Source organism: Ovis canadensis, chromosome 1 (assembly GCF_042477335.2).
Source record: "Ovis canadensis isolate MfBH-ARS-UI-01 breed Bighorn chromosome 1, ARS-UI_OviCan_v2, whole genome shotgun sequence".
Lineage (NCBI taxonomy): Eukaryota > Metazoa > Chordata > Mammalia > Artiodactyla > Bovidae > Ovis > Ovis canadensis.
The window spans coordinates 80,845,530-80,857,648 of NC_091245.1; the positions used below are offsets into that span (position 1 = coordinate 80,845,530).

Here is a 12,119-nt window from a genome sequence, read left to right on the forward strand (position 1 = left end):
TTAATAGTTTTTCTCCTGTAATTGAGATCTAATCTTAATGCATTATGGTCAGAAAAGATGCTTGGAATGATTTCGATTTTTTTGAATTTATCAAGTTTAGATTTATGGCCCAGGATGTGATCTATCCTGGAGAAGGTTCCATGAGCACTTGAAAAAAAGGTGAAATTCGTTGTTTTGGGGTGAAATGTCCTATAGATATCAATTAGGTCTAACTGATCTAATGTATCATTTAAAGTTTGCGTTTCTTTGTTAATTTTCTGTTTAGTTGATCTGTCCATAGGTGTGAGTGGGGTATTAAAGTCTCCCACTATTATTGTGTTATTGTTGATTTCCCCTTTCATACTTGTTAGCATTTGTCTTACATATTGTGGTGCTCCTATATTGGGTGCATATATATTTATAATTGTTATATCTTCTTCTTGGATTGTTCCTTTGATCATTATGTAGTGGCCTTCTTTGTCTCTTTTCACAGCCTTTGTTTTAAAGTCTATTTTATCGGATATGAGTATTGCCACTCCTGCTTTCTTTTGGTCTCTATTCGCGTGGTATATCTTTTTCCAGCCCTTCACTTTCAGTCTGTATGTGTCCCTTGTTTTGAGGTGGGTCTCTTGTAAGCAGCATATAGAGGGGTCTTGTTTTTGTATCCATTCGGCCAGTCTTTGTCTTTTGGTTGGGGCGTTCAACCCATTTACGTTTAAGGTAATTATTGTTAAGTATGATCCCGTTGCCATTTACTTTATTGTTTTGGGTTCGGGTTTATACACCCTTTTCGTGTTTCCTGTCTAGAGGATATCCTTTAGAATTTGTTGGAGAGCTGGTTTGGTGGTGCTGAATTCTCTCAGCTTTTGCTTGTCTGTAAAGCTTTTGATTTCTCCTTCGTATTTGAATGAGATCCTTGCTGGGTACAGTAATCTGGGCTGTAGGTTATTGTCTTTCATCACTTTAAGTATGTCTTGCCATTCCCTCCTGGCCTGAAGAGTTTCTATTGACAGATCAGCTGTTATCCTTATGGGAATCCCCTTGTGTGTTATTTGTTGTTTTTCCCTTGCTGCTTTTAATATTTGTTCTTTGTGTTTGATCTTTGTTAATTTGATTAATATGTGTCTTGGGGTGTTTCGCCTTGGGTTTATCCTATTTGGGACTCTCTGTGTTTCTTGGACTTGGGTGATTATTTCCTTCCCCATTTTAGGGAAGTTTTCAACTATTATCTCCTCAAGGATTTTCTCATGATCTTTCTTTCTGTCTTCTTCTTCTGGGACTCCTATAATTCGAATGTTGGAGCGTTTCATATTGTCCTGGAGGTCTCTGAGATTGTCCTCGTTTCTTTTAATTCGTTTTTCTTGTTTCCTCTCTGATTCATTTATTTCTACCATTCTATCTTCTATTTCACTAATCCTATCTTCTGCCTCTGTTATTCTACTATTTGTTGCCTCCAGAGTGTTTCTGATCTCATTTATTGTGTTATTCATTATATTTTGACTCTTTTTTATTTCTTCTAGGTCCTTGTTAAACCTTTCTTGCATCTTCTCAATCCTTGTCTCTAGGCTATTTATCTGTGTTTCCATTTTGATTTCAAGATTTTGGATCATTTTCACTATCAATATTCGGAATTCCTTCTCTGGTAGATTCACTACTTCTTCCTCTTTTGTTTGGTTTGGTGGGCAACTCTCCTGTTCCTTTACCTGCTGAGTATTCCTCTGTCTCTTCATCTTGGTTATATTGCTGCGTTTGGGGTGGCCTTTTTATATTCTGATAATTTGTGGAGTTCTCTTTGTTATGGAGCTTCCTCACTTTGGGTGGGGTTCTATCAGTGGCTTGTCAAGGTTTCCTGGTTGGGGAGGCTTGTGTTGGAGTTTTGGTGGGTGGAACTGGGTTTCTTCTCTCTGGAGTGCAGTGGAGTGACCCGTAATGGGTTATGAGACATCAAAGGTTTTGGGATAATTTTGAGCTGCCTGTATATTGAGGCTCAGGGGAGTGTTCCTGTGTTGCTGGAGAATTTGCGTGGTATGTCTTGTTTTGGAACTTGTTGGCCCTTGGGTGGAGCTTGGTTTCGGTGTAGGTATGAAGGCATTTGATGAGCTCCTATTGCTTAATGTTCCCTGAATTCAAGAGTTCTCTAATGTTTTCAGGCTTTGGGTTTAAGCTTCCTGCTTCTGGTTTTCAGTTTTATTTTTACAGTAGCCTCTAGACTTCTCCATCTATACAGCACCGATGATAAAACATCTAGGTTAAAGATGAAAAGTTTCTCCACATTGAGGGACACTCAGAGAGGTTCACTGAGTTACAAGGAGAAGAGAAGATGGAGGGGGTAGTTCGAGGTAACTGGAATGAGATGCGGTGAGATCAAGAGAGGAGAGAGCAAGCTAGCCAGTAGTCACTTCCTTATGTGCGCTCTATAGTCTGGACCGCTCAGAGGTATTTACAGAGTTATATGGGGAAGAGGAGAGGGAGGAAGTAGACAGAGGTGACCAGGAGGATAAGGGAGAGGAATGAGTAGGAGAGAGACAAATCCTGCCAGTAACCAGTTCCTTAGGTGTTCTCTACCGTCTGGAACACTCAGAGATTCACAGAGTTGGATAGAGAAGAGATGGGGGAGAAAAGATACAGAGGCCACCTCGTGGAGAAAAAGGAGAGTCCAGAGGAGGAGAGAGTGGTCAAGCCAGTAATCTCGCTCTCAGGTAAACTTGGGTAGTGAAGTTTGGGTTTTTAAATGTACAAAATTGACAACAAATACCTAAGAGCAAAGATTAAAAATCTGTTTTTGAAGACAATGGTCTGCTTTTCTGGTTGCCTGATGTCCTCTGCCAGCCTACAGAAGTTGTTTTGTGGAGTTTGCTCGGCGTTGAAATGTTCTTTTGAGGAATTTGTGAGGGAGAACGTGATCTTCCCGTCCTATTCCTCCGCCATCTTTCCCTCCCCCCTCCTTTAATTTTTAACTTGGCTATTTCTAATGTTCCTGGCACAAACCCACTGTTCATGAATTGGTTTGAAATCAAATATAAACATAATTCCAAGGGAGAGACTATTTTGTGTACACAATTTCTTATTCTTTGAGGATATGCACATATTTTAACTTTTGAAATTGTCTGCATAATGAGGGAAGAGATCAAGTACTTTCTAAGAATTTATTAGTACTATTATTATGTATAAATTATTTTCTCTCTCAAGATAAGTAGAAAATATTTCCAATTATCTTGAAAAAACTTTACAAGTAAAAATTATATTTACATTATTTTCAAAGCAATGAATCATTCACCAATCCCAGTATGATGGAATAAAATGTAGGTGATATTTTAAGAGTCATTATTCACATCTTTGAAAAAAACTTAAGCGGTTTGCCATTCAAATCAACTGTAAAATGTCCATATTAAATTCATTATATATGGAATGTATATAGTATACTGCATAACCTCAATTAGATGGAATTTAAAAAAGCTAAGCTCACCCAAGCAGAGAGTAGATTGGTGGTCACCAGGGGTTGGAGATTGGGGGCCATGGGGAGATGTTAATTAAAGGGTTCAAAATTTCAGATACTCAAGATGAATAAGTTCTAGAGATCTAATATGTAGCAGTATGACTAAATACATATGAAAATTACATTTTTGGTTATATTATAGACAAATGTGCACAATATAAATAGCAATTACTTAAGATGATATTAATATTATTGCTAAAGGTCCCATTTAAAATTGAAAAGGGATGGAACAAGATCACATTTAAAGCAATAAAACAATGAACAAGACTGGATTATGTAAATTAAATATTTCTAGTATCAACAGGCTATACCATGCTTATTCTAAGTAATAATGGTAATTTGCAATAATGTAAAGTCTATGAAGACCACTGGCATATGAAAGAGGTGGTAGATTATATATTTATTATTATTTATCATTTAACCATTTTAACACACTTGTTAGATTAAAGCCTCCATTCTGTAACACACTTGTTCAGATTAAAGCCCCCTTCAGAAGGCATAGCAAGTTACTCTGTCTGCCTAAATTCATAAAATAAGCATTCATTGTTTTGAGGAAAACACTAAAGTACAAAATCCATCAATAGCAAACATATATTACACAGAAAACAAGTTAAATTTATTAAAGCAAAGTGCAGCATGACTAAAGTAGCTTAGCTTTTCTTTTTTCTATTGAATTTGGGACTGAAAATAAATTTCCAGCATAGAAGTGAGAAAGCATTCAAATCAAATCAGATTCGATCTCAAAAATCTGTAATCTTCATCAAAGTATACCCTAGATTCAAAGTATAGCCAGAATCTATACCCTAGATTCTGAAGAAAAGAAAAGAATATTAGGATTTTATTTCTATCTTGCTGTCACATAGAAATGTTTTTAAATAGAGAAAAATAAAACTCTGTTTTTTTTTTTTAAGTACAACAAATTTAGATGTTTTAATTTTAAGAAGTCAAACACCTATCCTGGTTAACCGAATTATTCTATGAAGATGCAAAAGTGGCCAGATATTACCAGATAGACTTTAAGCAAATGGAAACAGTATGGGAAGGGAATTTCCCAAAGCTCCAAACATCTGGCATCCATGCTTATCTTCTAGATTAGGGCAGAGGATAAAACCATTAAAGAAACAACTTAAGTACTTAACAGTATTCCCACTGTACCCAAAAGCTTTAGGAAACAAAATAAGCTGAAAAAGTGGTAAAATGGTTTTAGAATTTGCTATATGGGCAGAAAACTAAAATTAGAGACTAGTCCTAACAATTATTTGTTCAGTATTAGAACCAAAAGAAGATGATGCAAAGGGAAGAAAGAGGAAAGGTGTGGGCTACCTTCATCTGTCTATTACTGTGATACCATCAGATAGCAGTCTTCTTTTCTGTTACTCTTCCTATGACAACTGAACTCAAAGAAAAAGTTCTTTCAATTCCATTCTCAATTTATCTGCATTTTTTTTAAACAGAAACTTTAAGAATATAAGCCAAGAGTTAGTCAATCAGAATTAAAGAACTAGCCTGCTTATGAAATAAGAATTAGATGAAAGGGAAAGTGTTAGTTGCTCACTCATGGTGTCTGACTCTGCAACTCCATGAACTGTAGCCCACCAGGCTCCGCTGTCCATGGGATTCCCCAGGCAAGAATACTGGGAGGTGTTGCCATTTCCTTCTCCAGGGGAAGAATTAGATAATAGCTTTCAACTATTTCTAATTTAGTAATTAATAAACTATTTAAATAGGCAATTATATAAGATTAATTATAATAAAAATGCTAGAATGTGGGTGTTGGGAACAAATAAACACTAAAGTACTAGATTCTCAACCAATTACATATCTTTTCTGAGGACTAAATCTTTCAACAAAAATAAATCAATGAGTATAATATATGATACATCAAAATTTTTGAGACTAAACAACAGAATTACTTTTATGATAAGGATAAGTCTATACTTCTGATATTTATTGACAAAACTGAAGCAAACACAGGAAATTTCCAAATTTTTTCCACTGTGTATTTTATGGCATGACATTTCTATGCCTCAAACTGATGAAGAATTTATTTTTTAAGTAAAGCAATATCAATGTTAATTTTCTTGAAAGTTCTTTTAAGAAATGAGAGTGAATGCATAAATAACAAAAGAGAATCATTTTATCATTTTTATAAAAAGGAAAAGCAGATATTTTAAATAAAATCATTTTCATGATAAAAAGAAACTATTCAGAGCTCAGATATTATATCAATGCCAACAATTTTGAAAAGTGCCAAAGACAGTATTAGTAATGAAAAAAGTAAATTAAATTGAAGTCACTCAGTTGTGTCGGACTCTTTGCGACCCCATTGACTGTAGCCTGCCAGGCTCCTCCATCCATGGGATTTCCAGGCAAGAATACTGGAGTGGGTTGCCATTTCCTTCTCCAAGGGATCCTCCCAACCCAGGATTGAACCCAGGTCTCCTACACTGCAGGCAGACTCTTTACCGTCTGAGACACTAGGGAAGCTCAATTAGTAATGAAAATACAACTCCAAATATGACAAAATGAATGATTAATTCTTTTGTATTGTGAAGGATTCTTTTCTCCCTTTTAAGTCAGTTGCATCAACCAATCTCTTCTATTTTCAGTAGAATGTTACTACAGACACAGTCTAATCAAATATACCTGGGTTAAAGTGGATCTTGATTTAGTCACTTTCTATTGACAAAACCTTGATGAAATTACTGATATTCTCTATATTCTGCTCACTCAGCCTAAAAATGTGGATAAAATATTATCATCATGGGGTGGTTGTGTTAATTACAAGGAGTAATCCATACGAGGAGAACCATGCCTGGCAATAAAAAATGTTACACCTCTAAATCATGATATAAATATGTGCAAAACATTAGAAAGACACAACTATTATAAGCACTTAAAATACTAACTGATATTATTAAAGTTCCCAATTCTTGCTGCTTTAACTGTCTATCACTGCATCCCTTACCTTTTCTCCAACACCACCAACTGAGCCAATGGATCCTGGAGGTCCTTGTGGTCCCTGCGGTGTAAGAAAGGGAATACAGTTATCCTTACTCTTGTAATAAGATATAAATTCATAAACATACATCCACTTGTTCTCAAAGAGAGAAATATGTGCAAGAATATCTCAAGTCATTTGAAAGATGAGACAAAACAATGAACTTTATGGAGTTGTCAAATGTGCTGGATAGCAAATAATTTAATTGCATTGAATTGATTTTCAAATGCACCAGAATTCTGGTGATAAAGCAGAGGACTTTCCAACTCTAGTCATATCAGTTAATACTTGGAACATAATTTCAATTTTTCTGCCAATTGAGTAGATCAGATTTAGAGGACGGTTTTGCAGATTTTCTTAGTGGATCAAAATACGACTCTGATTAAGAATACTACAATCCATGCAAAAACAATATAAACCATCTCTTAGTCTTTAAATTGCTTAGAAGAATTAAAACCTAAAAGCATTTTTAGTATATCTGCATGTAATTTATTTTACCTAGTTCTGACCTGCCAGCATTAAAACCAGGAATAACAGAAGAGCAAACTTGCTCATTGTGAAAAGGGAAAGTCAAATGGAAACACAACACCAAAGTTTATAAGTTTGTTAATAGTAACAATAAGATAAATATGACATTACACTCCTATAATATTGTAACAGTCAGTCAACAGTTAAGCTTGGGGGAGATCATTTATACAATTAAGAGGAAACATTTTTTACAGGGTAAGAAGTAAATATATTATAATGTACACATTACTCTGATATATTTTACAGAAAAAAATACAAAATTGCAAAACTTTTAGATAAAGGATGTTTGGGACACAGATCTAGGCTAGTATAATCAAGGCAATTACAAACCATCTCCTCAAGGAGTTGTAAAAGATAAAGGTTAAATCTGAAACAATTCAGCAGCAGTGTAGAATTATTATGTGCAAGACACAGTAATTTGAACTGAACAATGTGGTACTTTAGTGAATATTTCTCACTAAATATATATTGAATGTAATATTTTTTTTGTACCTATATTATATTAATATTTGCAGGGACTAGTTCCCTGCAAAGCCTTTCTTTTCCTTTAAACAAAATGAAGTGGAAAAAAAAAATGAAGTGAGTAAATGACCCTTAAGCTATTGTTCATGTAAACATTTCAAAGGAGTGTAATTATCCCCATTGTATTTTAGATACTGCTTGCCATTACATAATATCTATATAACTTCAAAATAACTAAATATTTCACAGTCTTACATCAGCTCCATTGGGACCTTGAGGACCTCTTGGGCCTGGAGGACCAGGTGGACCCTGTAAGAGAAGAATATTAAGGTTTATGTAGACCGAATTCAAATGCATTCCTGATATTTTCATTTTGTGATTAAGAAAACAAAAAGAAGCTTCAGCCTGCAAAATCATAGTCAATAAAACAAATCAGGTATCATTCTTAATGGATACATCATGTTAGCAAATTCTTCTTTACACATAGATATGGGGAAATTAGAACTGCAGGAAGAACAATTTAATTAAAAATTATAAAAGCCTATTAATACTATCCAGTACAATGAATTCATAATACAACTAAAATATTATATACCAGAATATACTAGAATGCTAGAGTATAAAGGAGACATAAAGTTGGGAAAATAAATAGTGCTTGAATAGATTTAGAATTCATTAATTCTATATTTCTTATTTGTATATTTTCACTTTTTTTAATGTCAGCTCTCATGTTACATATGCCAGAATTGGAATAAGATTAACTGTTTAGTTGTCATCCTTAAATAAAGGTTCTTGCTCCTGGCTATGCATTAAAATTACCTTGGGACAATTTTTGTAAAATACTGATGGCCAGAACCCCTTCAAGACTGTGTTTAAATTCATCTGTAGTAAATCCCAGGGCATTAGTACTTTCTTAGAGGTCACAGTTTATTTTCATGTCATGGTTGACTATTAGCCATTAGCTATTCCCATAAGTCAGAGAGAATGTATTAATGATTCGGGGGACCATAGCAAGGGTATTCAGAGAGAAGCTTGCTATGCAACTGAACTGTTTAGGGTATTAATTAGTTATTTTGAATGGGCAATGTTTATGTTTCTTGTTCCTTATAAAATCTAACATGTAAGTATAAAATTATCAAAATATGTATTTTGAAGGGAGCAAATATTGGAGGCAATGTTCATCAAAGGGAAAGAGCAATTAGAAAATATATTCATTTCATTATAGATGCCAATGACCCTGGCTTATTTTTTCTTTACCAAGGTAGTGCTTGATCAACAAATATATGTATTTTAAATTTATAGCTGAAATATTAAATTTAGAGCAAAAAATCCAGAATGAATAATTGAATATTATTAGGCCAAAGCATTCTGATTAAGATGAAATTCCTCATTAAATTAAGAATTTGTTTTAAAGTGTAATTAATTTTTAATAGTGTGTTAACATTTGTTAGTTACCCAAATCCTGGGTAACTGTTATCTATTATTTACCTGTTTCACATCAAAGACCAGAGCTAAAGCTAAAGACTAAAAAACAAAACAAAACAAATGTGTAGCAGTTTATATATACCTAACAATATATACACAGAGAAATAAAATAGATATAACAATATATCAACCAAAGAAAGCCATATGTGTGCACAACATTATTCCGAAGAGAGGAAAAGGAAAGATGGAGAAATAGTCAAGACAGTGAGAGAAACTTTAAAAGTGGCAGGTGCAAGTCTGGGTAAGGAACAGGGAGGCAACAATCTGCAAAGTCATAATCTTTACGACTACTTTGTTTATATTAATAAGCCTTGAGAAAGATACTAGTAATGTGGAAATTCATAATATACATCAATTTTAGAAAATAAAAACTTACCATAGGACCAACATCCCCATTTTCTCCTTTTTCACCAGGTGGGCCTGGAAGACCCTAAGAAAATATAAATAGAAAAACAGTAAAATTCATTCATGTATTTAAAAAGAAATATTTGTCCAATTTCTCATATAGAATTCAAAGTTAAATACAGCTAAATAAGAATGTGGACTTGAGACTCATAAACTATCATCTGTCAAAATACACATAATGCAAATATTGACTAAATATTAGGGAATCATATATGTATGTTCACAAAATTCATGCTTTGCATAGTATTATACTTTTCTATTTCAATTACAAGAACTAAATACATAATTTGTTCTGGGAATTTATGAATACCTAATCATTTTCTCCATCTTTATGAGTAGTATATGGAATTAACATTGTAAAAATGTTTTTGAAAAATCTTGTTCCAAATTATTTTAGGACACCTTTTCCTGGTGAGGATTTTATAGATTGGAACAGTTAGACAAAACTCCTTTGAAAATAAATATTCCATCCAACATATGTCCAGGGTTAAAAACATCTTCTGAACTCTTGACCTGTTAATTCCAGTTCTGGATCTTAAAAACTCATAAGGCCATGAGACCTGATATATTACACTTCCTTTATTTACTCAAATCTATTTCCTTTACGTTCAATTGCAGTGTAATTTCTTTGGGAGAGGTTCTATGCTATTGAATAAAATCAGAGCAGCTGCCTTCAGATTTCACCTGGCCCTATCTTTATGGGCCAGCAAAAAAAAAATTACTGTACTCCCTCTTGATTTTCCTAATTCCCCCCAGCATATCTGTTTATATTTCCTATTTTATATTACAATACGTTGTATACATTTGAAAGAAAGTGAAGTCGCTCAGTCGTGTCCGACTCTTTGAGACCCCATGGACTGTAGCCTACAAGGTTCCTGCGTCCATGGGATTTTCCAGGCGATAGTACTGGAGTGGGTTGCCATTTCCTTATCCAGGGGGGATCTTCCCGACCTAGGGATGGAACCTGGGTCTCCTGCATTGCAGACAGACGCTTTACCCTCTGAGCCATCAGGGGAGGCCTATCTTACCTAAAGTGAAGTCGCTCAGTCATGTCAGACTCTGTGTGACCCCATGGACTGTAGCCTACCAGGCTCCTCCATCCATGGGATTTTCCAATTTGAAACATACATTTAAAAACACAATTGTACCACTTGTTTGCATACTTATACTCATGGGATGTCAAGGTTGTATATTGTCACCCTGCTTACTTAACTGATATGGAGAATATATCATGTGAAATGCTGGGATGGATGTAGCACAAGCTGGAATCAAGACTGCCAATAGATACATCAATAACCTCAGATACACAGATGACACCACCCTTATGGCAGAAAGTGAAGAGGAACTAAAAAGCCTCTTGATGAAAGTGAAAGAGGAGACTGAAAAAGTTGGCTTAAAACTCAACATTCAGAAAACAAAGAGCATGGCATCCGGTCCCATCACTTCATGGCAAATAGATGGGGAAACAGTGGAAACAGTGAGACACTTTATTTTGGGGGACTCCAGAATCACAGCAGATGGTGACTGCAGCTATGAAATTAAAAGACACTTGCTCCTTGGAAGAAAAACTGTGACCAACCTAGACAGCATATTATAAAGCAGAGATATTACTTTGCCAAAAAAGGTCTGTCTAATCAGTTCAGTTCAGTCGCTCAGTCGTGTCCAACTCTTTGCGACCCCATGAATCAAAGCACGCCAGGCCTCCCTGTCCACCACCAACTCCCAGAGTTCACTCAGACTCACGTCCATCAAGTCAGTGATGCCATCCAGCCATCTCATCCTCTGTCGTCCCCTTCTCCTCCTACCCCCAATACCTCCCAGCATCAAAGTCTTTTCCAGTGAGTCAACTCTTTGCATGAGGTGGCCAAAGTACTGGAGCTTCAGCTTAGCATCATTCCTTCCAAAGAAATCCCAGGGTTGATCTTCAGAATGGACTGGTTGGATCTCCTTGCAGTCCAAGGGACTCTCACGAGTCTTCTCCAACACCACAGTTCAAAAGCATCAATTCTTCAGCACTCAGCCTTCTTCACAGTCCAACTCTCACATCCATACATGACTACAGGAAAAACCATAGCCTTCACTAGACGGACCTTAGTCAGCAAAGTAATGTCTCTGCTTTTGAATATGCTATCTAGGTTGGTCATAACTTTTCTTCCAAAGAGTAAACGTCTTTTAATTTCATGGCTGCAATCACCATCTGCAGTGATTTTGGAGCCCCCCAAAAATAAAGTCTGACACTGTTTCCACTGTTTCCCCATCTATTTCCCATGATGTGATGGGACCAGATGCCATGATCTTCGTTTTCTGAATGTTGAGCTTTAAGCCAACTTTTTCACTCTCCTCTTTCACTTTCATCAAGAGGCTTTTTAGTTCCTCTTCACTTTCTGCCACACGGGTGGTGTCATCTGCATATCTGAGGTTATTGATATTTCTCGGGGCAATCTGGATTCCAGTTTCTGTTTCTTCCAGTCCAGCGTTTCTCATGATGTACTCTGCATAGAAGTTAAATAAGCAGGGTGACAATATACAGCCTTGACGTACTCCTTTTCCTATTTGGAACCAGTCTGTTGTTCCATGTCCAATTCTAACTGTTGCTTCCTGACCTGCATACAGATTTCTCAAGAGGCAGGTCAGGTGGTTTGGTATTCCCATCTCTCTCAGAATTTTCCAGTTTATTGTGATCCACACAGTCAAAGGCTTTGGCATAGTCAATAAAGCAGAAATAGATGTTTTTCTGGAACTCTCTTGCTTTTTTCATGATTC

General features: G+C 35.6%; 1 protein-coding gene across 1 annotated transcript in view; it reads right to left on the reverse strand.

The window, feature by feature from the left end:
• COL11A1 (collagen type XI alpha 1 chain) overlaps window positions 1–12,119 on the reverse strand; it is a 231,805-nt gene that overhangs the window by 38,936 nt on the left and 180,750 nt on the right. The window contains exons 47-49 of the mRNA XM_069599057.1: window positions 9,328–9,381; window positions 7,722–7,775; window positions 6,444–6,497 (exon numbers count right to left, since the gene is read on the reverse strand). Of these exons, the coding sequence (XP_069455158.1) occupies window positions 6,444–6,497; window positions 7,722–7,775; window positions 9,328–9,381 (162 nt within the window). The remainder of the gene's footprint in view (window positions 1–6,443; window positions 6,498–7,721; window positions 7,776–9,327; window positions 9,382–12,119) is intronic.